Here is a 26,337-nt window from a genome sequence, read left to right on the forward strand (position 1 = left end):
TGGCTTTTTGGCGGTTAATAGAAGAAGAGCAGCCAGACTCGAGCAGGTTTGATTAAGGGTCTCTGAATCCAAGACTGCGTGCGTCATCGTGCAAACAAGCTTCAGTTAGTGACCACCTGCAGCCTGGACCGGTCAAGCAACCGCTGAGCGAGCGCTGTTACAGGAGAGCTGAGGTGCTTGGGTGCCTGTGACAGTGCTGCAAGCCCGCTACAATTGGCAGTTGGCAGACGGGATGGAGGGCAGCACGGCGAAGCGATTGGCTGGCTGCGCCTCGGATCCTTGCCACAGGTCGCCACGTTTTGCCTCCGCTTGGACGAATGTCTGGCTGAGGCTGCACGAGGGACAGATGCAGGTACTCGGGAAGTAATTGCAGGCGTGAACATATTCACGGTCGGTGCCTGTCAGTTAATGAAGTACCTCTACTGGTTGTTTGAGGTACCTCTCCATTTGTTGGGCTGGCCTGGCACTAAGTTCTTGATGGAAACATTGGATGTTCCCGCTCATAGCCGCTCCCTAGCGGTGTTCTGCCTATCGCTGCCTGGAGACTTGAGAGAAATTACAAGATCAGAGATGCTTCAATTACACACACGCTGCCAGACTAAACGTCCCATCAAGCCAACCCTGAAAACTCAGACTACTGGACGACCCTGATGCAAGATTTCCAATATAGGGAGATACGAGCTGTTACTTGCCTGACAGCCTGATTCACGGGCGTGAACTATCAAGCTTCAGGGTAGCATGCAATGCAAGACGCGCTAAAACAGGATAAAGGCTCTGCGTGACCCTAACAAGACACATTAAGGTCGCCGACTTCTAACTCATGTGATTGGCGAGATGGCCGAGTTGGTTATGGCGTCAGGTTAAGGCTACCTTAACAAGCAATTCCTGGTGGAGCAATCCGCGTGGGTTCGAGTCCCACTCTCGTCAGATCTTCTTTTTTTGTCTTTTTGTGCTTTTGACACTTATTTTGGCGGCGTCTCCCACGGAGTAGTGCTCCAAATGCTCTGTTCGACGGCAGTCTTGTAGATGTTGATACCAGCTGTGTAGTACCTATGCGGAGATATTGTCGTATCCTTCTCCATCTGGAGCCTACAGTCTTGCAATCATATACGACAAGCATGCCATTGAAACTGATTACCTAGGTAGTGCTTGCTTCTACCAATGCTGGCTGCCATGGGGGATAAATCTCGTCGCTGACGGGTTGGGTAGAGCATTGAAGTCGTCCTGACTCCTTGCGCGAAGTACAGTAGAATCTCGATGCATTGTCCAATAATAGAGATCTTGCAAACAAAATGTACAAGATAGGCTACATAGCCTCCAATATTCAGGCTGACAAGAGAAGTTTTCATTGGATGACATAGACATTAAGTCTATTTTAAAGCAATCGGCAGAGATGCCGGTGAAGCCAAGAAGATTCGCCACTAACACCAGCCTCTCTGTCTTTTTTTACATAGTACATACTTCCTCCTCTTCCATACAAGTCAACTTTACGCTCGCTTTCTCTTTGCAGCGCCCAATCAACAAGGCCTGGGAGACATCACAAACCTACCTACCTACCTTGTACTGTACTGTACACGTGCCTACAAACTACGTCGAGGCTGAAAATCTCTTCGACGGCCCGCAGCTGAAAAGAGGGCCTGCGATGCTAGTATGATTGCCCTTACATTAGCCTACGAGCCTGTGGCCCCTACCATTACGCAGTCAGAAAAAAACAAGTAATGGTTGTCTTTTTCATTTTTATATCGGGTCCTGGCATCATAGACGTATGCGCCTTTCAAGACGTTCCGTCATAATGTTGTGTCCCCCATTGATTCGCCTCCCTGCTGGGAATCGTACACCACAAACAGCTTGGTAGTTGTCGGAGCATACTATCCGCGACCCCCCTTTGCGTTCCAACTTGGCTTGACGTATGTATGTGTGTAGCTGAACTGGCTCGAAGTGACGACCAACGTATATAAGGAAAAATTCTTGCTTTTATATTACTGGATAAGTAGGCAGGTGACGCTCTCGGTAGACTCATCATACAACAACTCACATACAACGGGTGAAAATGGCCTTTCCGGGACTATCGAAACGGCAGCACTCAGCGCCCAACGGCGGCGAAAGCCGTGACCGCGAGCACTTCCATCCGACCCCGATGCAGAAACACTTGATTGCAGCAGTCGGGGAGTTTGTCGGGACCTTCTTCTTCCTGTGGTTCGGCTACGCTGGCAGCATGCAATACACAAAGCTGGCTACTCTGTCTCCATCGTCCCCCGGGGGCATGGACGATACGACCGTCTTCTTCCTTGCGTTTGTCTACAGCTTCTCGTTGCTCGTCAATGTATGGGCCTTTTACCGCATAAGCGGCGGGCTGTTTAACCCTGCAGTACGTTTTTTTTCTCTCTTTCTCTCTCGAGAAAACCCCAAAAAAAACATTCCCAAGCCCTCTCACAGAAAAAAAGCCGGTTTGCAGTCTAGGCTTGTTTATACAGAGAAAAATGGGACTGAAAATGACTGAAAATGACTGACTTGCCAATTTGATAGCTCACGTTTGGCATGTGTCTGGCAGGGACACTCGATTGGGCGCGAGCCGCCTTTCTCGTCCCAGCTCAACTCATCGCCAGCATGTGTGCCGGCGGTCTCGCGAGTGCCATGTTTCCCGGGAACATTTCCGCGGCGAATAGTCTTCTCTCAAGCGACACATCGATTGCGCAGGGCCTCTTCATCGAGATGTTCTTCACGGCCTTTCTTGTGTTTGTCGTCTTGATGCTCGCAGTCGAGCGTTCTAGGTACACTTTCATTGCCCCCGTTGGTATCGGGTTGGCGCTGTTCGTTGTCATGCTGGCGGGTAAGACAACCACCTTAACTTACCGAGACAGAAAACAACATCAACACCTACCGGATTATATCGCTGACATGTCTTCTTGTTTAGGGACTTCCTACACCGGCGCTTCACTCAACCCGGCTCGCAGTTTCGGGTGTGCCGTCGCAACGCCTCACTTCCCTGGATATGAATGGATCTATTGGCTCGGTCCGTTCATGGGAGCTGTGGTGGCTGCTGGTTTCTACAAGTTTGTCAAGTGGTCGCATTACGAAGAGGTGAACCCCCAACGAGATGCAACGGACTATGACCATAGTCATCAACCGCAACCAGCAGGGCACTCTCTGGTGTAACCGATCTAGCCAAGGTGGATTATGTATCATGTTGAGGGGGATGGCGGTGGGAACATATATGTGGATTATAAACGAATGCTGTCGGCGACGGTAGGGAAAAGCGATTGTTCATTTTTGACATTGGTGTAATTTGTAAATCTACTACACACTATTCCGAGTATATATACAACATCATAATATAATTCCGTCAGGTATCTCGTTCTATGTGACAAGGGGGGATAAAAAAGAAAGAAAGAAAGAAAAACTACCTTTCCTTGCCAAGTACCTACATGCTGGGAATCATTCTTGACCATGTTCATAAAATCATGTCAACTGCAGCCGGAGTCGACGTGCTTGCAACCCTTCAATCGTTCTCACAGCGTCGAGTTTCTGGGAATCCCAATCATATCGGCCGCCAAGACGTGTGACGTCTCAGGCGGGCTCATTCCGTTCCTGTACATCCACAACCTGCTGAGCTCCTTGACTTTGACATCCTTCTTGTGCTTTCTGTGGAGGAACTGGTCGTAAACCTCGATCGGCGTCGAGATCTCGCCCGTTCCAAAACCCCCCGTGCCCCCGTAGCTAATTTCGAATGCTTCTCGCGCGTTGTCCATGGCGGTGCCCTCGACGCCAAACTTGATGACCTCCTCCATGAAGTCATTCTTCTCGTCGGCTCCGATGAACTCTCCGGTCTTCGGGTCGCGTTTCAAGGGGAACATGCCGTCCAGGTAATGCTGAACGAGGAGGTGTCCGCCGTGGCCGTTGGACCGGTTGAAGAGACGGCCCAGAAACCGAGGCAGCTGCAAAGAAGCCATTTTGTTCGTGGCGAAATGGAGAATGCCCCATATGGCAACAAAGTCGGTGTTGTGAGTATAGTGCTCGATATGGCCAATGGCTCTGTCCTTGGCAGCAGAGGCCGTGTGGTAAGATGTCAAAGAAGACGATCTTCGTACGACGGAGGCGGTCATCATCGGATCCTTCTTGACCTCGAGCGGCGTGGTGACTGGAGTCTCGTAGCAAGCCTCTGAGACGAGCGCCTGCAGGGCCTCATGGGGCCTCGACCGTGTCAGATCTTGCGAGATGACGTGGCGGTGCGGGTTGTTGAAGTGGTTGGCGGCGGCGCCGAAAGTGTACACTTCGAGCTTTGCAAGGAGGTCTTGGGGCATCTCCTGGAGTAGCCAGTCCAGGACCATGCCGCCCTCGATGGCGCCCTGCGAGTGCATGATGAAGACGACCTTTGACTTTTTCGGGTCGTAGAGAATGTCCTTGAGGTGCCTATAGCAGACACGCACATCGGTGGTCGCATAGGAAAAGTTGCGCTGGATGAGGCACTCGATGACGTCGAAGATGACCCCTGATGTGCGGTTATGGATGCCGAGAACGGGGCGGCCAAATGTCAGGGCCAAGCGGTTCAGGTTCATCTTCATCCAGTGGCGGCTGGTTTCGTGAAGGGACCGTTAGTAGCACGTCCATAACATACATGTAGTTCTTGTACAGGCAACGTGGTGGATGACTTACCCGACAGAGACGCCATTCAAGAAGACCCATTGCTCGTGTTCATGTTCTGGTCGCTCCTGAGCGTACTTCTCATCCGAGTGAAAGATGATGTCTTTGCCGTTCAACAGCATGCAAACCAGCCTGTTTATCAGGTTAAAGGCCACAATACCGCCAACTCCCATCCATGCCGGGAAAACGAGGACAAACGGCAAGGTGATGAGGAAAGCGAGCTGGAAGATGAGCAAGAAGAAGTGGACTGTGAGGCAGAAGATGTTCATAAACGACGGATACAGCTCGTCGAGCTCGCCCGAGCCGAACTTGTTGAGGGGAAACAGAACCCACGGCAGGGCCCAGCAGTAGGCGAAAAAATAGTAGACATCCTTGGCAAGAAGCCGCCAGGGGAAGTCGGTGTATGCGTAGTTGATGACGGCCTCGTTGCCGATCTGGGAGCGGTAGAACTCGGTGACGGAGCTCATGATGAAGGATTTGGGTGATGCATCGTTGGGCTGCCTTGGAGGTTTCATGGCGGAGGCGCGAGATATACCCAGGCCTGCAGCCAGAGACAAATAGCAACAAGCGCTACTGGGTACTGTACGTTTGGTGATGGCAGCGTCCAATGAATGTGCTTCGGTACAAGGCATCAACCCCCTCTCTGTCGGCAACTAACAGGGCTGAAACAGGCTGGGAATCGCAGATGCAAGGGCTGCTGCAGCTTCAATCTAGACGATGGTGGTGAGCTAGCAGCATCAACATATACTTTTCTCAACCCCATCTCCTACCGACCCCCTGACACCTCGCAAAAGCTAAACACTTTAGCAGCTGCAGCTGCAGGCATCTGGGGGAGTCGATATTCCATCAGAGTGACCCATCACATGTCTGGTGGGAGCAGAGCAGTGGACCTGTCAAAGGTTTATGCGACAAAGACAACAAGGTCAGACCGCATCTCTGACGCACCGGCCGGGGTGACGCAGGCGGGAATCAAAGAGGCGAAACAGAAAGAAGCATTGCAGAACAAGAAAGGACGAAATGGAAGAAAAGAGGCACAGTCCACAGGGCGTTATTCCTGGCAAGGCTGACGGCGATCAGCTGCGGTGCCCGTGGTGTGGAGGAGCGTCAGCAGACCAGCAGACACAGACTTGCCGTCTCGGCATTGCTGCGGATTCTTGGCTCTTGACTGGGAGGAGAGTCATAGCAGGACAACGAAGAGGACGCCACCAGGCAACAATCACGGGGGAGAATGTGATGCGAGAAATGCGAGGACTCGGCGGTGATGGGATTGAGAGTCGTGGATGGAGAGACAGAGAAGCATGAGGCTCAGCGAGTTGCTCAAGTAGATAATGTGGCAGGATTGCAAGATGACCGCGGATCTCTTTTTCAGTGTAACTCGGAGCCGTGACAGGCACATGGGCCAGCTGCAAGGGCTTTTAACTCCAGGCCTTGTTGGCACTTGATTTGGGCCAAAAGAGGAATCGAGTCTCGTGCTGTTGTCGAGAGCGGCGGCGTCATGGGAGACAGCAGCTGCATGACTGTTGCAGAAGTTGGATCGAGGACACGACCGGCAGTTTGTGATCAGTTGGTGACTTCAAGGTTGTGTGCGGCTTAGCGCACCCTGGGGGGAACTGCTCCCCTGTGGCTTTAGCGGGCGTCCCCGCCGGCAGATTTACATCTTCAAAATGAACTGACGAGGAGCCAAGTACTGCTACCTATATTGAACAACGACGACTTTCGCACGCTGCAGTATTACGAGCAGGACACAAACTCACATCATGGTGCTCTCGTCCCTTGAAACTAGATCACCCCCAATGTCAGTGCGGATAAGGTAGGTCATAGACGCCAGGCAGCTTTCCAGCCGCTGCCTTTCACCACGAGCCTCGGCGATGCCCATACATACAAGTCATCTGACTCGAATACTGTACGTCTGGCCGACAGTTCTATGGCATCCATCATTTCTTCCACGATACAAAGCTGATCGGTGGCAATACTGTGCAATAGTATGTGTCGTCTGAACTGTCTGGACGTGGCATAGGAGTGAAAGAAGAAGAAAAAAAGAAAAAAAAAAAAAAAAAAAAAAAAAAAGGATTGGCTTTGTTTGACCTCTAAACTCAGATAAAGAGGCAAAAAGAGATATCTGACGAGAGTGGGACTCGAACCCACGCGGATTGCTCCACCAGGAATTGCTTGTTAAGGTAGCCTTAACCTGACGCCATAACCAACTCGGCCATCTCGCCGTATATGATTTGGGGTGGTCTTTTTGATACTATGAAGTATGCAAACGCTCTCTCAAAGCGCAAGCCTTCTCTCCTCTTTATCTTCAACCCGAGGCATCGGTAATATGGGAAGTTTGGATCGCAGGGGGGAAGTAATTCAAGGGCGATATCAGTGGTGCTCATATCAGTGTTGTACACAGATTTCGTAAGGAGCTGGTTGATCATCTTCTAGGTCGTGCGTTGCGACTTGTGGTTGGAAGCAAGCAGGTGGAGGATAATCCAGCTTCTCCGCAATTAGGCCACTTGGCCAGCCAGCATCTAGTACCGCCGAGATTGGAGGATGATGAGTATGGAGTGACATGCCTCGAGGTTTTCAGCAATACATACATAAAGCAATTGTTTTCATCCCTACTAGGTAGGTACCCTGTCCAGGGCCTGTTGAAGCCGGTCGCCGTTGTTGGAATGCTCAAGTACTTCCACGTGCCTGTCTAAGGTTGCCGTCTGTCACATCAGGTTGAGCTTGAGACACGGCACATTCCGATGCGGCGAGATCTCCCCAGGCTGTTAGCCAAGGCCAAAGTCACCTGCTTATTAGCTGATACCTACTAGGTATATCAAGAGAAACCACTACGTACCTAGTAGCAGTGTCATCTTATCATGTTGGCAGCAGGCGGGACCTGACGCTGGGGTTCTGTATCACTGATCGTCTCTTTACCATAGAGAAGTTCTCGGGTTTTTGGAGACGCATACGCAGTGTGTAGGGTCGGCATATTGGTGGCTGGAATGCCGTTGCACCATGAATTGGACGACGGAACTTCGTGCAAAGCAATCAATATCCCAGGCCGGTAAGAGAGGCTTAGCCTTTGGCGCATCGGATCGCTTGGCATCGAAGTGCTGTCCTCGTACAGGTGAGTAGGAAGCCGTCCCTCCCGATCTCGAGCAGCGCTCCTCGTACAAGACCGCAGACACTTTGACGCCTCGATGCCAAGAGCGCCAGCGAGAGGGCACAAACATGCCGCTTGCTAGAAGGATTGGCGAACAGCGGACGTTTGAAAACGCGGCACGGAGCCGAGGCGTCGTGGTGGTAATCTCGAGTGGTGTCATATGTGATACCCCGTCTGCGACAGCACACTTGGGAGCTTCATAGGTTAGGTAGGTAGCGCTCGCACAACTTCGACCTCCTTTCAAACTTGCTTTTGCGAAGTGGTTTTTGTGAGTGAAGAAAAGCCTGCCAGCGTCGCTGCTTTATATGTGGTTAATGGCCACTAAATCACGGCGTCTTTTGCTCGTGCTGCATTGGCGTGGCACAAAAGAGCCCGAACCTGCATCACAGGAAACCACGAAGAAGAACCAAGTTGTACTGGCGCAGCGTCGGGCTTATATCTCAAAGCAGTCACGCAAATCTTTTTTCCCATCTCCTCTTTACCGCCTCTCATCTCCTTTGTTCCATATTAGAATAAAGGTGGGTGGCGAGAGAACGGAATGACGGGAGCGTGGCTGGTAGATTCAGCCCAGGCCAGGCATCATGGCACACAACTTGGCTCTAGCAGCCCAAAAGGCCGCAGGGAGAGCAGAGGAGGGGAACGCTGTGTCGAGGAGAGCAGCCAAAGGATGTCGTTGACACACTAATGGAAAGGGGAAAAAAAATGCCATTCTCGTGTCGTTCTTGCTTTGATGGTAACATAAACTCGTTCCACGATGCCTTACTCGCCTCGGTATCCTTGGTGACGGAGGTGATGGAGGTGATGGCATTCGTTAGTACCTTACCTTACCTACACCCAAGGAGGCACATCCGTCAAAGCTGTGATCAGCAAGTGGTGCTTCCACAGACGCACACTAAAAGTGGCGGGCCTCACCCTCACGAGGAGCAGCCGCAGCGAGCGTCTGATGTTATCCGCACCCTCTCTCCAATAGACACATTTTTCACGCAGTCTGTCCACCTTTTGTTTCTTTGCTTCTCCTGTCTCTGTTCCTGTCTCTGTCTGTTTCCCGTGTTCCTGACGGGACAGGGAGATGGTGTGTCAGGCCAGCTAGGCCAGCGGTTGGTGGTGTTCGGTTGGGCGGTGCATCCAGATGAAATGCACGAATCCTCGTCCATGATACGTACTGGGCTTGTGGGGGTGAAAAGGCCCGCGTGAGGAGATTCAGTTTGACAGGCTTCCAGGGGACGTGATTGCCTGAGCGAATATGGTGAGGCAACGAGCTCCTCCTCACCCCCCTTTAGGCTGCGGAGCGCTGTCACGGCAAACGAGCTGCTTATTGCCGTGAAGATTGGTGGGAAGGAATAAGATTTGAGAAGCTGCCGTCTGCCTTGAATCCGGGCCTCTTAGGGCCTCTCACTCCGTATATAATTGGGAGCAGTGGATGACGGAGGAGCCGTGAGTTGAAGCGAGCTCGGATGCTGGTGGTCCTGCTGGTCCTTGGTGTCGGTGGCGGCGGGTGGGCTTGCTGCTGCGGAGAATTTGATTGTGTGCCCAGCCAGCCCAGCGCTTTTCTGCGGTGCTGTGCGTGCGTGCGTTGACTCTGCTGCCGCTGGCCGAGTCGCTGTAAGGTAGCCACTTGCTGAAGGTACCAGGTAATAAGGTCGATAGACGAGGGCAAAGAAGGTACCTGCTCGGTGCGAGCAGTGAGTGCGAGTACATCCACTCCATTCAATGTGCCTGAAGGCTGGAGCTAATCACGGGCATGGCCTGTCGGCAGGTACCAGACCGGAGTGTAGGCTGGCTACGGTATTAGGCCTCTGCCTCTCACCCATAACTACTTGACCCCCCCCTTCCCCCGTTCCTCGTCGGATTTCCTCCCATTTCAATCTCTTCCTGGACTCTCTTCCCCTCCATCAGTCCTCCCTCGTGTCCCTCTCGACGCCATTTTCTTTGCGCGTTGCCGTGCGTGGCTTGTTTCTGCTTCACGAGCTCACTTACATGGCTTGGATATGATTACCTCACCCAGCCTGTGGAGGGACCCCCCACGACTGGTGTCAATCGGGACGAGAAAAGCAGCCAGCGAAAACCACCAGCACAACGGCGGCGGGATGCTGCCAGCAGCGAGAGAAAAGGGCCAAAAGCGCTCATCAAGGCCCGGAACCGCCATCGGATGAGCATCGCGAGCAGCACACGAAAAACGAGGGCACAAAAGCAAAAAAAACATCACAATGCGAGAACCGGTCCTGTCGGAGGGGCCGCTGAGAGATTCGCCCAAGGACCAGTGCTGCCATCAGAGTGCGCTGTGACAGGGGTGGCTGACCCTGTGGAGACTGGACAGCGGCATCAAACGGTGTCACAAGGCGACACGACGACCCCAGGATTCGTGCCATCCCGGTCGATTCGACTCGGAGCAGACTGGCGCCATGCCGCTCTCATGCGCGGCAGCTCTGGATTTGCTCAGCTTCTGATGCTTGCGAGCGGCTGCAGAAGGCAAATGGACAATGCCCAGATCAACTGCGCCCGATGGTGCGAAGCGAGGGCTTCCAGCTCGGCCTAGGCAAAGATTCTGGATGCTCTGGACAAGCCGAAGCCTGCGGATCGTGGCTTGAGGTGGAGCCGCCCACGACGCCTGTTCTGACCAGTGTGCAGCGCAGTCTGTTCCTATCGACAACCAGGAGGATGGACGAGTAACGCCAGAGGCAAGCTGAGCCGTGGGAGGCCAGGAGCTCTGGTGCCTGCTATTCTGGAGCTGGAGAGCAGGGACGACACATCGATTGGCTCGGCCTGCTGGCTAAACGAAATGAGCGTCTTGATTTTTCCTGGAGCGCCCGCGATCCTCGTCCCCTCAGTTGGCATACATGCTGATTGTTGGCGGTAACGGAAGTCAGCGAGTGCGCCACATGGACCCTCGGAACGCAGCGCAAATGGACGGGAGAGGATATGGTCTTCCAATCGATTCAGCAACTCCAGACTGGCAGCCAGGGAACATGTTATTACGAGAAGAACGGCTTCATACCTGTTGCTTGGCGTTACAAGAGACGATTCAGGCACTGCTCGCTTTTGGCTAGACCTCGGTCTGAATCTCATCGGAGATCAGCTTGGACGACCGCCCTTGTCTCTCTTGAGCGGATAGGTCGAGACGACAAATCCTGTCCGGCGGCTGATAGCAGACTGATAGCGACTCTAGTCGCATCTGTTAGCTAATGCGCCTTTGGTAGCGCGATCTCACTAACACGGAGTGTCATTACTGGTATCGCGATGCTAACAGAGCGCGCTCATTGGCCAACGATCCACTTGGCTTACCGGCGGCGTCAGCGCTAAGCCGCAAGCAGGCTAGCGGTCTCAGGAAGGGAGCATTTCCCATCGGTCTGAAACCAATCTGCCAATCCAGCGAGGACTCGCAGTCATCCACCTCAACGCGCCTTAGGTAAGACCTGGCTCTCCATTCACTTCACGTCGCCTGCACTCCTTGCCTCTCTGCTGCCCCCCCAGGCGACATACCGATCCTGTCTCTATCGCATCGCAACGGCTAGCGAACGCCTCTGCCCCGAGCTCTCGATAGTCAGGGCGCTGCGTGGGAGCCGCCGAGGTGGCTTGTTGTTGCTTGCAGCGGCGCCGATCCGAACCAGGACGCCTTCTTGCAACGAAAATTTCTCCTCCAGCACGCGCGCTCACTGCCCCTGCGCTACATCCACTGCTCATAGGCCCGACGGGCGTGCCGTGTACCTTCCTCGTACCGGTACCTCGACCTGCCCAGACCGCTGCGGCTGTCCCGATCCAGCGCGAGGTATCCGTACCTACCTGACACGGGCGCTGCTATTTACCACCTTGCCTTAACCTCCTAATCTCCTGCACCGAGTCGGCCCCGTCGCGGGTATCATTAGGTACGTCCGTTTGTTAGCGTCTTCCGCGGCGCCGCAAGGTACCTCGATTGGTGGCGCTGCCCCCCTCCCTCTCGCCCTCTCGCCCTCGTTGTCTCCCGGCTTCAGCGCTGCTGCGCCGCTGCTGGAACCTGCGCGCAGGTGGCCCAACAGCGACGGAGCGGAGTACCTGTGGCTACTTCCGGCCTGCCTGTGCTAGCGCTGGCCGCGCCTGGTACATGGCGGTACCTCCACTGCCGTGCCGTGCCTCGCAACGCCTGCTGCCATGCCACCACTGCGTGCTGCCGCTTGGTACCGCTACCACTGCCACTGCCTGCCATTACCTGCTACCTGCCCAGCGCCCACCCGGAGCCCCCCCCAGCCAGCGCTCTTTGTCTGGCTGTCGCCCATTTCCCACACGCACACACACATACACATACATTCTCTCCGCCAACCCGCGACGCGACTCAACGTTGTCGTCCATCAAACCACCCACTGTGCCGTGTCACGGCCCCGTCTCCATCCATCCCTGCGCCCATCAATGGGCTCTGTGGCCGCCGTGCCTGCTGATTTCGCTGACGTCGCCGCGCACAGCTTGTCGGGCTCATCGCCATGAGCACCTGGATGAACGACGCAGTCCCGAACCACAATGGCAACGGCTTCCCGCACATGACTGACCCCAGCGCTGCCAGTGCCATGATGGACCCTTCCGTCTTCATGACCAACCCGGGCCAGTTCAACCCGGCCGCCCAGTTCCCCAATCAACAGCAGATGGCCATGCAGAACGGCCCGATGCGCCACGCCTCGCCCTCCGCCTACCAGGCGACCCAGGTCTACCAGACCAATTCGGTCATTCCATCAAAGCGCCCGCGGCCGCGCGAGGATTCCATCTCGGGCTCCCCCAGGCAGAATCCGGGCATGCTCCCGACGTCGCGCTCCGAGACGCCGCAGCAGCAGACCTTCCCCGGCTTCCAGCCCGGCGCCATGCCCCAGCAGAACGCCGGCCAGTTCTCCCACCTGCAGACCAACGGCTCGGCCAACGCCAGCCCCTCGCCCATCATGGGCAACCAGATGCGCCCGGGCAGCGTTCCCCAGCGCGTGGCGACGGCCTCGCCCCATCCCTTCTCCCCCGGCGCTCAGCAGTTTGCCCCCCAGACGTCGCCCATCACATCGGAGCATGGCACGCCGCAGCCGAATCCCTACATGCAAAACATGCCTCAGGGCTACAACCCGGCCTTTGCGCAGTCCCCGTCGAACCCGCGCCCGTCGCCAAACCCTAACGCGATGGCGGGGAACCCCATGATGGCCCAGCAAATGGGGCAGATGGGACAGCCCATGGGCCAGATGCCGGCTGCCATGTATGCTCAACTGCAGCAGCAGCAGCAGCAGCAGCAACTTCACCAACAGCAACAGCAACAGCAGCAGCAGCAACATCAGGCGCACCACCCACAGTCTCAACAGCAACAGCAACAGCGGGCGCAGCAGGGCATGACCGAGGGCCAGAAAATGGCTGCCTACCAGATGCGGCTTCAGCAGCAACTCCAAGGCACCATGCAGATGCAAGCGCAAATGCAGGCCCAACAGAATCTCGGCCGTGGAATGATGGCGAAGCAACAGCAGATGCACGGCATGCCCAACGGCCAGATGCCCCCCGGACCGATGCGACAGCAACACCGACCAACCGGCAGCATCAGCGGAGAGCAGTTCATGAAGAATCTCACAACACTCATGAGTAAACAGGGCCTCCCATTAGACGTGAACCCCATGATTGGGGACCGGCCCGTCAATCTGATGATTCTATTCCAAGCCGTGCAGTCCAAGGGAGGTTCCAAGTCGGTCACTGTCGCGAACGGCTGGGGCCACATAGCCCAAGCCTTGGGACTTCCGGCGCAGATTCCCAACGTTCCTCTGGCGCTCAAGCAGATTTATGACCGCAATCTTGGCAAGTTTGAAGAAGTCTGGATAGCTCAGCAGAAGCAGAGGATGATGGCGCAGCAGCAGCAACAAGCTACTCTCGCGAACCAAGCCACTCCCCAGAAACAGGCTGTACCCGGCCAGCAGATGAATCAGGGCCAAATGCAGCCGGGGCAGCAACAACAGCAGCAGCAGCCGCCGCCGCCGCATCAACCTCCGCCTCAGCCTCATGTGCAGCATCAAACTCCCGTCAAGCCCGGCCAGCCCTCCGTCAACGGTTTCTCGACCCCGCAAACCCCACAGCTTCATCAGCAACCGAATGCCGGTCCTGGTCACAATCGGAATAGCCTCTCGCGCAGCATGGATCAAGCCGGGCCAAATGACTTCTCAATACCTTCCCCGGCTCACTCGAGACCCGGAAGCATTGCCTTGGGCCCCGTCGACGGCCGACCGATGGGTGTCATGAGTGTCGAGCAGCAGATGCCCCAGCTTCCCCCGAGATCAGAGGAATACAGCCCATGCGCACGAGAGCTTTCCACGTATGGCGGAGTCGACCTCCATGCGGCGAACTTGCTGGGCGCAGAGCTGGAGCGGTGGAAGCCAACTGTTCCGCCGGTGAACGACCTCGGTAACATTGACATAGCTGCACTAACGCGTAGCCTGCAAAGTGGGATACACGGAGAAGTTCGCCTTGCTCTGGACACGCTCGCGACGGTATCCCACTCACCAAACCAGGCACATTTCCTGCATCTCCGATACTGCGACGACCTTGTGGATGCGCTCATCGACTGTGCGGAAGAGCAGCTTGAGCTCCTGACTGAACACACGGTGGAAGTCTCCGACGATATCCAGCTCACCCCGTACGAAGAGGTTGTCCGGGCGTGTCGCATCGAGCGATGGGCGATTCGAGATGTCCCTGCTTTCGGTACTCAAGAGTATGAGCTTGATCGAGCTGTCGATCGATTGGTGTGCATCTCCACCATCCTTCGCAATGTTTCCTTCCCAGGGGACAACTTCGACAACCACGTTGTACTTGCCGACGAGACGGTCATCAAGTTTCTCTGCACCGCGATCAGGTATCTCGGCACCAGGACAATGCTCCTCCGAACCCATAACAACACCCTCGACTTCATGAAGGACGTGGTGATCCTGCTCTCGAACATTGCCGGCTCAATAGAGATTCCCGGTCGAGAACAGGCAGCATGTCTCTTGCATTTCTTGCTGGCATTTGCCCCGGTTCCCAATCCGACACTGGCCAACGACACGATCTTCTTCACCAACTATGACCCGAGCGTTCATACATACCTTCCCCATGCTGTGGACGCCTTGGCCAAGCTCCTTGCGCGTGATGAGCCCAACAGGGGCCATTACAAAAACCTCTTTGCTTATGATGCCACCAATCAGCCCCCGCACGATCTCCTCACTCGGGCCTTTGCACTCGCCATCTCTCCCATTCCGGACAAGGCCAAGGAGCGCGATCGACCGACGAATTTCCCGTCCCTTGTGGAAGTCCGAAAGCCGTATCTGATGCAAGGCTTGTTGGCCGCGGAGATTCTTGCGGCCTTGGCGCCTGGTGCTGAGTCGAACCTCGTGAGGAGCTGGTTGAGCGCAGCCAACGGCCTGGCGAACAACCTCTTCCGTCTCGGCCAAGAGCTTAGTCGCATGTACGAACAACCGCAAGCATTTGGACGCGGAGCCGGACGTGCTGCACCCCGCAAAGACCCCGATCACCTCTACATTTCTCTCCTCGCGATAGCTTTGCTTAGACGACTTGTCGAAAAGTCGAGGGACCCCAACAATCCTGCCGTTGCCGCCGCCGGACCTTTCCTTCCCACCACACAGGCGTTGTTGGAGGCATTGTCCATGCATAGCCCTGAGTGGTCAAAGGAGGGCCTGCTGCAACATCTGTCGACAATCATAAGTTTGGCAGGATGAGTCTGGATCCTTTGATTGTTTTGATGTCTTCGAAAAGGGTTCTAGGATACGAGCATTGTTGCGGGATGGGTTATCTCGCCGTCTTTTTCTCTCCTTTCTTCTTTTTTACTTTACCCCTTACAAAAAATCTAGGAGGCGGGGCTTGAGGGAGACAGCGTTCAGGGTGCTTTTTACATTGAACAATGTCAACAGATGATCAGATGTGTAAATGCTATTGTATGGGGTTGATAATGTTTGTTTCAAGCCGTCCGTCACAAGTGCGATGGTGCATAGGTGTTCAATATCAGCGGGTTTGGAAAGGTGGAATTCTCGCGAACTCATCGCGGCGTCTGTGTACATAGGAGTAAGGATGTTATATACACTGATACCTCTTTCTGGTGGCCAGAATAACCCTGTTCGTTTATTGAATTGTTTTTGTACAAATATATGCAAGATCATGCAAGTGAGCCTCTTTTAAGCTCGAAAGTTCTCTTGCCAACGCCAGTGTCGCCATTCCGACCTCTCTCTCCATAATTCGTTCACCTCTTTTGTTCCCAAATAATATACACAGGTTGGGCACCCTCTAGAAGCCACGCTCGAGCAGCCACCCCCTTGCCTTATCGAAGTGATCTCCCTAAAACAAGAAAGAACGTGTGTTAGTCGGCTGTGCCATTCATTCGTCTCTTTTCGGCCGATAAGAGAATAGGCCTGGCCGTGTTATACCTTCAATTCTATATGTTGTGTCGTCGGGTTGATTCTCGCGTCCTCCCGAGCGATACCGAGACCTTGCACCAGATCCTCGAGCAGCCGTATCCTGTCGCCATCGACCTTCTTGATCAGCACCACCTGGCGCGTGCCGCCGGACTGCCACCTGCGGTAGACGGGCAGCTGGACGGAGGGCGTGCGGCGCACAATGTAGCCGAGGCTGACGAGCTCTTCGGGAGTCTTTGTCGGTGGGGGTACGGGGGCGCGGCTCAGCTGGCGGAGGTGCGGAGGGATCTTGGCTTTCTGGTTGGGGTTCTGGCGAGGCGAGGCTGAGGCAGACGAGGGCTTGGTTGAGGAGAAGGATGCCGTTTGGGTCGTGGGACGGAGGAAGGTTATTGATGAGCAGCTGAGGGGCGACTGGAAGACTGGCCGGATGGTTGCGCTCCGTAGGGGGAGGGCTCTGGGGATGAGGTAGCTCATCTTGGGTGGTTGCGATGCTGTTGTATGTAGGTAGGCAGGTAGTTGGAAACGAGAGTTTGGGACTGGCGATTTGGTAGTCGGTTTATCAGCCTTGCTTTGGCGTTACAATGGTCGGAATTGGGTCGCCTCGCTGGTATCAGTGGTGTACAATATCAAAGAGGTCGACCAATTGAGAGGCAAAGTCAGCGCCTTCAACAGTCGGCAAGTCTCAATTCCAATCGGATCTGCTGTTATCAAGCCTTGTTGCTTTGCTCCAAATGGACTTTTTCGACGTAAATCTCCAGATCACATGATGCACTGCAAAACTAGAGTGTCGCTGGCGGCGGATCTTCGGGCAAAAAGCTGGAACCCCCACAACCACTTTGTGTGTTATTCGCGAAATTCACCAAAAATCTGCCCCTCCATTTGACGGGCGAGCGAATCTTTTTCTCCAGCCGTAGCGACGACCTCCTCTCCACGACAACCGCTCCCCCATACCCCGGCCGCGGTCAGATTCTACTTGCCCTGCGACGACGATCCAATTCTTATATCACCATGGAGGACATTCTGAAGGCCCTGCCAGCCGATGGCTCGTCAATCCTGCACAAAGTGGCGCCGTACCTGAGCCGTCACCTGCTCTTCCCGCTGATCCAGTTCGAGGGCGAGCAGGCCGAGGAGAAGGGCGATGCCGAGCTGGCCAAGAAGATCCTGTCGGGCAAGATCAAGCTGCTGGACGACACCAACATGACCGACTACGTGGCGAGCCTTTACTGCGAGCTGCACGGCGTGGCCGAGGCCCCGGCTGAGTACACCAAGAAGAGGCAGGACGTGCTGGCACAGCTGGACAAGTACGAGAAGGCGACGGAGCAGATTGCCAACCTGCTGACCCAGGACGAGGTCGTCAACGGCCTGCGGAGCGACAAGGTGGCCAACTTGGAGTTTCTCAAGAACCAACACGGAGTATGTGCAGTCACTGGCAGAGCGCAAAGCCCTTGAAGGGGGGGTTTTGTTCTTTGCTTGCGTGTCCCTTCAGCCCCTAGCAATTCTGGATGGACATGCTAATTGAGTTTTCTTCTGCTCTCACCAGGTCACCATCGAAATGGTAAACGCTTTGTATGACTTTGGCCAGTTCCAGTTTCGATGCGGTCAGTACGGCCCTGCCGCCGACATGCTCTACCAGTTCCGAGTTCTCTCCACCGACAACGACAAGGTGGCCGCTGCGACCTGGGGAAAGCTTGCTTCCGAGATTCTGTCCACAAACTGGGAGTCTGCCGTTGACGAGCTCAAGAACGTCCGAGAGGGTATCGACACCAGACTCTTCAACAACCCCCGAGCCCAGCTTGACCACCGGACCATGCTTATCCACTGGTCCCTCTTCCCCCTGTTCAACTTCGAGGGTGCCCGGGAGCCCATCCTGGACATGTTCTTCTCCGCCTCCTACATCAACACCATCCAGACCTCTTGCCCCTGGATCCTGCGGTATTTGATTGCTGCCGTTATCACCGGCCGCACGCGCGCGCGCAACAGCTCGGTCCAGCAGAAGCAGCTCAAGGACATTGTTCGCTACGTCCGACAAGAGGCCTATGAGTACGCCGACCCCATCACCCAGTTCGTCAACGCCCTCTACATTGCCCACGACTTTAACGCTGCTCGCGAGGCTCTTCGCATGGCCGAGGAGGTGTGCCGCAGCGACTTCTTCCTGGCTGCGTCCACCGATGCCTTTGTCAACGCCGCCCGCCACCTCATCTGCGAGAGCTACTGCAAGATCTTCAGCCGGATGAACATTCGAGACTTGAGCGCCAAGCTCGGCCTGAACCCCGATGATGGCGAGAAGTGGATCGTGAACCTGATCCGCGAGACTCGCCTGGATGCCAAGATTGACAGCCAAGACGGTACCGTCATTATGAACCACCCTCCCAACAACGTTTACCAGCAGGTCATTGAGAAGACCAAGGGCGGTTTCTTCAGAACACAAGTCCTCAACGCCGCTGTCTCCAAATAAGAGAGAAGCGATAGAAGGAGCTTGCAGATGTGTTTGACATGGCAAAGCAAAATTGCCTGGCGCTGAACAAGGGTATCATTCTCGAATAAAACTTTGATGCCGAGTCTGGGAACTCGGCCACGCGGGTGAACGCTCTTAAAGACCAAAAGGAAATACCAATGTTTCTTTCTCAATCCAAAGCTCCTCGAAGACGGTCGGTTTGCCAAAAAGGGAAGAAGATCAAGGGAGGGAAAAAGCAAAGAAAGACTAGACCGGCCCCTTGTTTTATATCACATGTTCTTTATTTTTTTATTATCTCTCTTCCTCTCTCTGGTGATGCGGTTTGCATTGCACGGCGTTCAATAGGTATAAGACAGGGATGGGGAAGATGTCTTCTTGAGGGAGGAGAGGGCCAGGGTCGTTTTTCTAATGAGATTGACTGTTTTGTGCAATGATGCAAGAGGTTCTTGATCTTGATTTCCTATTCGCTCTTTCTCTGGCTCTTGTGATGACCTATGTCAAGCTTCTACTCAGACACCGTGGTTTGATGGCAGGGTGAAGTTGTGAGGTCAGCGTTCATGCTTGTTTCAGTGCTGCAGTATTTGACGACCATTAGGCCGTTGTTGCCTGAGTGCGTGAGCGAGGTAGCGACACCACACTAGATATGGCCTGTTTATACGTTTCCATCATCAGTATAGACCTCTTTTATTTTCTAGACATGTTCTCGCAGACTTTGTCTGGAAATACTAGCATCTAAATCAAACAACAGTATCTTCAACTGAAGCAATTTCATTATTCCAGACACGATAAAAAAAGACCGGGAGTACTGGGCTACTTCAGGGCCTAGAGGCATCTCTAGAGCACTCTAGGTAGATCTGCTAGTGCTACCGTCCCATGCTGGGTACCTGCTAGGGATCCAACCCCACTAAAAACTGCTGCCAGAGCTCTCCAGCATGCTCCTACCAGTCGGATAGCCTCAACTACCTATCCATCACTCAGACATCCACCTGAAGCCATCGCCAGACAATAACAACAACACATGGCACTCCGGCATGGCCACCGTCCAATCTCTGGGGCTGCACCGGCCGGCCGGGCTCCAGCATGCCATTGACGAGCAACTGCTCCCTCCAGACGCGTCGGCCTCGTCCTACGCCTGGGATGTCGTGACCGACGACGACAGGGAGGGCCCTGTGGAGGACGAACTGTTGACGACGGGCAACTGCGTCGTGTGGTGCCGCGGAGGCATCTTCCGCAAGTCATTCCGGTTCGATCTTGAAAAGGAGTCCATCACGCAAGCCCTCCTTACCTACTTCCCGACGTCTGAGGATGAGGGCGGCAGCCGCAAGTCTTCCACGGCCCTCGAGAAGGGCTTGGTCGTCTTCCTCAAAACCCAGGCCCATATCTACATGCTGTCAGGGACAAGCCACGTCGTCCACATGCCTTTTGAAGTGGAATCAGCCTGTGCCGCTCCCGTGGGTGTCATCATCCAGACGAAGCCAAAAGCCGAGAATCTGGCGCCGATATCCCTAAAGTTCCCCCGAGTTCCCCCCAACTCCTTTGTGTCGTCCCAGTTGACTGCGTTCGGCGGCTCTCAGCAGACGGCCTTCTCGACGGAGGGCCTTGGAAAGCCAAAGGCGCTGCCGGTGGGACTCAACATGACGCTGGAGAACATGTGGGATGCGCCCTTGGAGCAGCCAGAGTCACACTGGCCTCGGTTGGTGGCTCTCACAGATCCGCTGTTGGACATTGGGCTCGTGGTGACCGATGCAGAGAAGCCAGCGTCAAAGGGCGGGAAGAGGGACAAGCCTAGAAAGGTGCATGGCTTCCTCGATCCTGCAGAGGAGCTGCTCTACGTGGAGAAGGTCGTCGTTCCCAGCACATCTCCCGAGCGTCCCCATGAACCACTGATACTTGGTGTCACCATCAACCGCGAGGCCAACACCTACACCATATGGCGCCTGTCATATCTGGAACACCAGGATCACTTCATCAAGCGCCACAAGAGTCCAAGTACAAAGGCGTCCCGTCGACGAAGCTCCATGCAGCCTGGGTTCGCTAGTGGCGCATCTACCCCCGTGCAGGCAAGTCACCGCGATAGCTTCGGCGCTCCGCTTCCCGGCAAGCGGCCACGCAAGAGCGAAAGGGCCGAAAAGCCGTTGGACTTGGTTTCCACGCTGGAGAAGCAAGACATGGAAACCACGGGAGTCGGGCGGAGGAGTTCGCACAGGCTCAGCTCAGTGCTTGCCCGCGCAGACCTTTCTGCCTCCTACGACAGAGCGATGTTTCCAGACCAGTCATCGGCCGGCGGTGTGTCCTCTAAACGACATGACTCTCTCGGAAACCATGGCCGTTCCAGTGCTTCCTTCGTCTACCAAGCCCATCACAGCCTGGGTAGTCTCCTTGAAGCTCCATTGGACGCTGGCCTAGATGAGCGTATCAATAACATACGGCTCGATGACCATGAGTTCGACGGGCTGCAGCATGAAATCCTCTTCAGCAAGATCCACGTCATCTTGATAGATAGTCCAACCGTTCGCTATTCAGCATCCGGTAGCAACTCGCGGGGCCAAACCAAAATCTTCGTTCTTGCCGCGCCCCCTTTTGCGACGAATGATCATCAGACTGGCCAGTTGCTGATAGGCATTCAAGAAGTAATGGAGAAGCGCCTCCAGCTTGTTACCTTTTCTCTCAAGCTACAGCGAAAGTCGGATGTTGTGGTGAGCTCCGGTAAAAGGGAGCCGTCATCGATGTTTACCGTCGCAGTACTACCGGGGGAATTGCGGAGGGGAGAGAATGTGGTCGACTCGTGTAAGATCACGGATGGAGGCCAATCTGCTATCCTTGTGTTGTCGGAATCCAAGGATGGACGGCATGAGCTGAGCATACAAGCACCGTGGAGCGAGATGACCAAACTATCTCTTTCTCTCCTTTTTGTAGACGACACGAAAAGTTTGCAATTCCGAGGAAGAGCAGTCGACAGAGACGTCAGACAGCGGAAGAGCGAGATTATAGACCTCACCAATGGCAGTATCGTGGGCGTCTGTCATTCCAGGCATCGTGGGGTCGTCGATGTGGTGGACACTCAAGGGCGCCTCCATCAGCTAAAAATTCAACTACGGCCATCGTCCAGCTCTGTGTCTTCTATTCTCAATGTATGCAGAAGCGTCTTGCCCGACTCGCTTGGAGAGCGCATCCACACAGGGTGGCTTCACGTCATGCAATGGCTCTATAGCCAAGGCAAAGCCGAGGCCAACGTAGAATGGTCGGCCTTGACTATTCTTCTCTTATCGCTATTCTTGAACCTTGATCGGCCCGAGCTCCGAAATCCTCCATCAGAACGACTCACGGTTCGGAAACGAAGAAACCCATCCGGCACATTTGGGTCCATCCGAGACTCTGATGATTGGAAGGCGCTTGAGATGGGTGAGGCAGTCAACTCTCTTGGGTGCCCGGCGTGGATGATCAACCGCGGGTGGCAATGGGTTCTTGACGATGATGTTGAGGAGACCTCATCCCAAAGCAGCGCACCGGGCCTGGGCACAAAGTTCATTTCCAGGCATGTTGTCCTGGCCAAAGAATACATGGGATCGACACTCGGTATCAACGCCTTGGGGCCCTCCGGCTATCTCCCAACGTCTCTAGGTCGGACCGCGGACTACAGACGAAAGGCTGCCGTTGACATTTTCATGGCTCTTCACTTGCTATTGGAGGAGCAAAAGCTCGATATCATGTCTGCCGAGTATCTACCATCTGGGCGAGCCGACTTTCGGGTGATCTTATGCCAAATTGCTCGATGGCTGAAGTGGCATGACTTTGCAGCAATCTATGACCTGGGGATACAGGAAGACCTCGACCCGCGTCACGATCAAGGTATGGTTTCACTCGTTCCCATCTACAGGTTCGAGGCCTTAGACTAATTGATTCTTGCTTTAGAATTGCGCCTAAAGCCAGCCATCCCTGAACCGCCCGAAAGGCCGGATATACTCGAATGGATCCAGTCTCGGTTTTCGGGCATTCGCAGCCAACAATACCCCATTCCAGCAGACATATTCTACGCCGCTACACAGCTACCCGAATCTGATAAACTGTTCGATCGCCGCTGGGACTCCATTCTTCCCCGAACTCTCACGTTCAGGCGCTTCTTCAGGCTTGTGCAGCCAAACGCTACAGCAGTGCAGATGGTGGAGGCTATGAAAGAATGCGGCTTGACGAACCATGTGCTCGACACCCTCCCAGAAGCTATCTCAGTCCCTCTTCGAGATGCTATAGCACTCTGCCAACCTCACCCTCCCTCGTCCTGGCCAGAAGAGATGCTGGAATTTGTCAAGCGGACAGATATCAGCCTGGTTCTTACCTCAAACAAACGCCCGCGTCCTGCCGTGTCAAATATTTTGGTAAGTAACACACCCTAGAATTTACGCTGTATTGCTAACATCAGGAGTAGACGCCCACACACACTGCAAGCTGGGAATTCAAGCTGCTCTGTGAGAGCGTTGAGCAGACAAATAGCCAGGGCTATGACGAAGGCGAAGGGACGGAGCGGCAGTCTGTGATCCGCGCGCTCTTTAGGGATGACCGTCGCCTTCAAGAAGCTCGAGACTTGTTGGCAACCCACAAGCCCAGGATCGTGACCTTGCCCCAGGATCCAGGTTTGCCGGAAAGTGAATATCTGGAGAAGCAGAAGGAGCTGGTTTCTAGGATCGCCAACGGAACCTTGGCTATTCCAGCGGGGCGGGGGCTTCTCTACTACAGTCTACGCTTCCCTCTCATCACACAGAAGTTCCACATTGGAGGTTTCAATCTGAACTGCGTTGTCAAGCCCAACAATGTCACTGTGGGCGTGGATAAGACGCTCTTCACGGAGGAGAAGGTCTGCTGGGGTTTCTTTCATCAAGGCGTCGCAGCGGGACTGGCAATCTCGCCGTTGGCAAAGGGCATTGATACCTCGTGGATCTTATACAACAAACCAGGGCAGGATCTGAGCAACCGGCATGCTGGATTCTTGCTCGCGCTTGGGTTGAATGGACACCTCAAGGGCGTTGCGAAATGGGTTGCTTTCAAATACCTCACGCCAAAGCATACGATGACCTCGATCGGCCTGCTGCTTGGCCTCGCCGCGTCGTATATGGGCACCATGGACTCCCTGATAACGCGCCTCCTCTCTGTCCACGCCACCCGCATGCTGCCGCGGGGGGCGGCGGAGCTCAATTTGTCACCCCTCACTCAAACTTCTGGCATCATGGGAATCGGTCTCCTGTACTGTGGTAGCCAGCATCGGCGTATGAGCGAGATCATGCTCTCGGAGATTGAGCATGTTGACGACGAAGACGAAGAGGAGCCTCTGAGGAGCGAATGCTACCGCCTTGCCGCCGGGTTTGCACTTGGCTTCATCAATCTTGGCAAAGGAAATGATCTCAAAGGCTTGCAAGACATGCGCCTCACCGAGAAACTCATTACGCATGCCACCGCAACAAAGAACGTTGAGATTGTGCATGTTCTAGACCGGGCTTCAGCCGGCGCGGTCATGGCCATTGCACTCATCTTTATGAAGTCAGAAGATCAAATCGTGGCACGCAAAATCGACATTCCGGAGTCTGTGCTTCAGTTTGACTATGTTCGCCCTGACATTCTCCTTCTACGAACCATGACACGAAATCTCATTCTGTGGTCTCAGATCGAACCTACTTTTGGCTGGGTGCAGAAGAACCTTCCTGCGCCCTATCGCTCACGTCACAAGCTGCAGAGCACGACCAAGCTGAGATCGTCCGATTTGCCCTTCTTCAGTATTCTGACAGGCCTCTGCTTTGCCATTGCTCTACGTTTCTCCGGAAGCGCCTCTCCCAAGGTACGGGATCTACTCTTGCATTACCTAGATCAGTTCATGCGCATCACCGGGCTTCCTGCGACGCCTAGAATGCACCCAGATGCCGCTCCGCTCTATGATGAAGAACTGGCCAGAACCAATGCTCGTATGTGCCAGGACATCCTCGCAGTCTCTTGCTCGATTGTCATGGCCGGCACAGGCGATATCCCTGTCCTCCGTCGACTCCGCGCTCTGCATGGAAGAGACGATCCTGATACGCCCTACGGGTCACATCTCGCAGCCCATTTGGCGATCGGGGCGCTCTTCCTTGGTTGCGGCACCGCGACCTTTGGCTCTAGCAACAAGGCAATTGCTGCGTTACTGGTCGCCTTCTACCCGATCTTCCCGGTCAATGTTATGGACAACCGGTCTCATCTTCAGGCGTTTCGACATTTCTGGGTACTGGCGGCCGAGCAGCGCTGTCTCGTGGCCAAAGATGCTCTTACGGGGCAACCAGTTTCTGTACCTGTACATATCAAGATGCGAGGCGGCTCTTCGATTGAATCGGTGCTGTACAGAACGACGCCGTGCCTACTACCCCCTCTTGATCAAATCTCGAGCGTGACTACTGCTGGGGGCCCGCAGTTCTGGGACGTTGAACTCGACTTTTCAAATGAAGAATTGAGAAAGTCCTTTGCGCAGACACAGAGCCTCTACCTTCGAAGGCGGCCACCCCGAGAAGGCGCGTTTACATCCACTCTGAGAGCTCTTGGTGAGCAAGGAAAGGGCGAGAATCCCTTGGAATGGGTCCTCAACCTGGATGCCTTGCGAGACCTGAGTTATGCAGAGAAGGCAGCCCTGTTGGATACCGGTGATGAAGAGCAAGGCGGTATCGGAAGCGCCGTTGATGCAAGACTGGAAATGGAGCGGGGAATAGAGGAAGGCGGTGACAGAGAGCGCCTCGAGGGGGCGAGGCTGCTCTTCGCTTGGGGGGATGCTCGAGAGAATCTCCGGCATTCGTCATCATCTATGGCTGATAGCCAGAGTACCGTCAAGGCGGCAAAATCTCAGGATGAGTCGACGGCCGCCGAGGAAGCTGCCGCGCAGCATGACGAGACGGAGGACGAAGGGGAGGGTGTGTGGTGGATGAGAGATAGTGCTATTGAGGCTCTCAAGGGAAAGGCATGGATGGTAGCCCGGCAGCACGAACAGTGAAGGCGCTTGCTTTATACGTAGGCTTGGGATGGTTCAATCTACGATTATGATGGTTTTGATAGCGTTAGGGATACCAATGGCATATAGAATGAGAAAGGGTGTTGCCTTGAGTTTCTGATGTGCGTCTGTCGTGCATCCATTGCAATGAGAGAAGCTTTCATGTACCTTATGTTGGTTACCTATACTGGCTGATTAGATGGAATTCCGTCTGTAATGAGGTACCTGAGGTTGACGTCCGTGATCGGCCATGATAGGTACCTGGTGGAGGCGTCGTTTTACATGTGAATATAAGATTAGGTTCCTACTAGTTACATATCGCTCAATTGATAAGCCCATCTAGAAGGAAACATGGGATACAGGTAATCTTGATTGCTGCTGGTCTGACAAGAACGAGGGCTTTGGTTGGGAGGCTGATGAGTTCTTGGTGGTGCTAGTTGTATGTGTTAGCCGCAGTAGGTGCCGTTTTAGGCAGGGCAGCTCCCTGCAAAAGCTCCCAGGCTGTGACGTATCGGATAAGCTGCTACATGCACAGGACCTTTAGCTCGGGCTGCAGCACAGCTTGCTTTCAGGTAGGTACCCAAACTGCGGAGGACCTACACTTACCTTACTTGATTGGCAGTCTAGCGGCATCACCACGATAACCAACCTGATCATCATCATAAACCGCGTTGCCCTCGACCCCCTCCGGCTTCCACTGCCGTCTGCAGGCTGCAAGGCCCGAGTC

At 54.6% G+C, this 26,337-nt stretch overlaps 6 protein-coding genes across 6 annotated transcripts; 4 read left to right on the plus strand and 2 right to left on the minus strand.

Annotated features, from left to right (window-relative positions):
• Positions 1-2,137: 2,137 nt before the first annotated feature.
• On the plus strand, positions 2,138-3,156 carry TRIREDRAFT_3765 (uncharacterized protein; the record flags this gene model as incomplete). Its single annotated transcript, XM_006964756.1, has 3 exons — positions 2,138-2,368; positions 2,527-2,830; positions 2,915-3,156. The coding sequence occupies 3 exons, from the start codon at positions 2,138-2,140 to the stop codon at positions 3,154-3,156; spliced, it is 777 nt and encodes a 258-aa protein (XP_006964818.1).
• Positions 3,157-3,509: 353 nt separating this feature from the next.
• Positions 3,510-5,127, minus strand: TRIREDRAFT_121647 (uncharacterized protein; the record flags this gene model as incomplete). The annotated part of the gene is made up of 2 exons (XM_006965082.1): positions 4,654-5,127; positions 3,510-4,572 (listed from the first exon to the last, which is right to left on the minus strand). Exons 1-2 carry the CDS (start codon positions 5,106-5,108, stop codon positions 3,510-3,512), a joined length of 1,518 nt encoding a protein of 505 aa, XP_006965144.1. The 5' UTR covers positions 5,109-5,127.
• Positions 5,128-12,234: 7,107 nt separating this feature from the next.
• On the plus strand, positions 12,235-15,471 carry TRIREDRAFT_77609 (uncharacterized protein; the record flags this gene model as incomplete). Its single annotated transcript, XM_006964918.1, has 1 exon — positions 12,235-15,471. One exon carries the CDS (start codon positions 12,235-12,237, stop codon positions 15,469-15,471), a length of 3,237 nt encoding a protein of 1,078 aa, XP_006964980.1.
• Positions 15,472-16,033: 562 nt separating this feature from the next.
• Positions 16,034-16,635, minus strand: TRIREDRAFT_124330 (uncharacterized protein; the record flags this gene model as incomplete). The annotated part of the gene is made up of 2 exons (XM_006965083.1): positions 16,034-16,084; positions 16,174-16,635. The coding sequence occupies 2 exons, from the start codon at positions 16,633-16,635 to the stop codon at positions 16,034-16,036; spliced, it is 513 nt and encodes a 170-aa protein (XP_006965145.1).
• A 534-nt stretch (positions 16,636-17,169) lies between these two features.
• On the plus strand, positions 17,170-19,042 carry TRIREDRAFT_77613 (uncharacterized protein; the record flags this gene model as incomplete). The annotated part of the gene is made up of 2 exons (XM_006964919.1): positions 17,170-17,574; positions 17,702-19,042. 2 exons carry the CDS (start codon positions 17,170-17,172, stop codon positions 18,614-18,616), a joined length of 1,320 nt encoding a protein of 439 aa, XP_006964981.1. The 3' UTR covers positions 18,617-19,042.
• Positions 19,043-19,647: 605 nt separating this feature from the next.
• Positions 19,648-25,613, plus strand: TRIREDRAFT_77616 (uncharacterized protein; the record flags this gene model as incomplete). The annotated part of the gene is made up of 3 exons (XM_006964920.1): positions 19,648-22,465; positions 22,529-22,989; positions 23,040-25,613. The coding sequence occupies 3 exons, from the start codon at positions 19,648-19,650 to the stop codon at positions 25,611-25,613; spliced, it is 5,853 nt and encodes a 1,950-aa protein (XP_006964982.1).
• Between the last annotated feature and the right edge of the window lie 724 nt (positions 25,614-26,337).

The sequence above is a fragment of the Trichoderma reesei genome (genome assembly GCF_000167675.1).
Source record: "Trichoderma reesei QM6a unplaced genomic scaffold TRIREscaffold_8, whole genome shotgun sequence".
Classification (NCBI taxonomy): domain Eukaryota; kingdom Fungi; phylum Ascomycota; class Sordariomycetes; order Hypocreales; family Hypocreaceae; genus Trichoderma; species Trichoderma reesei.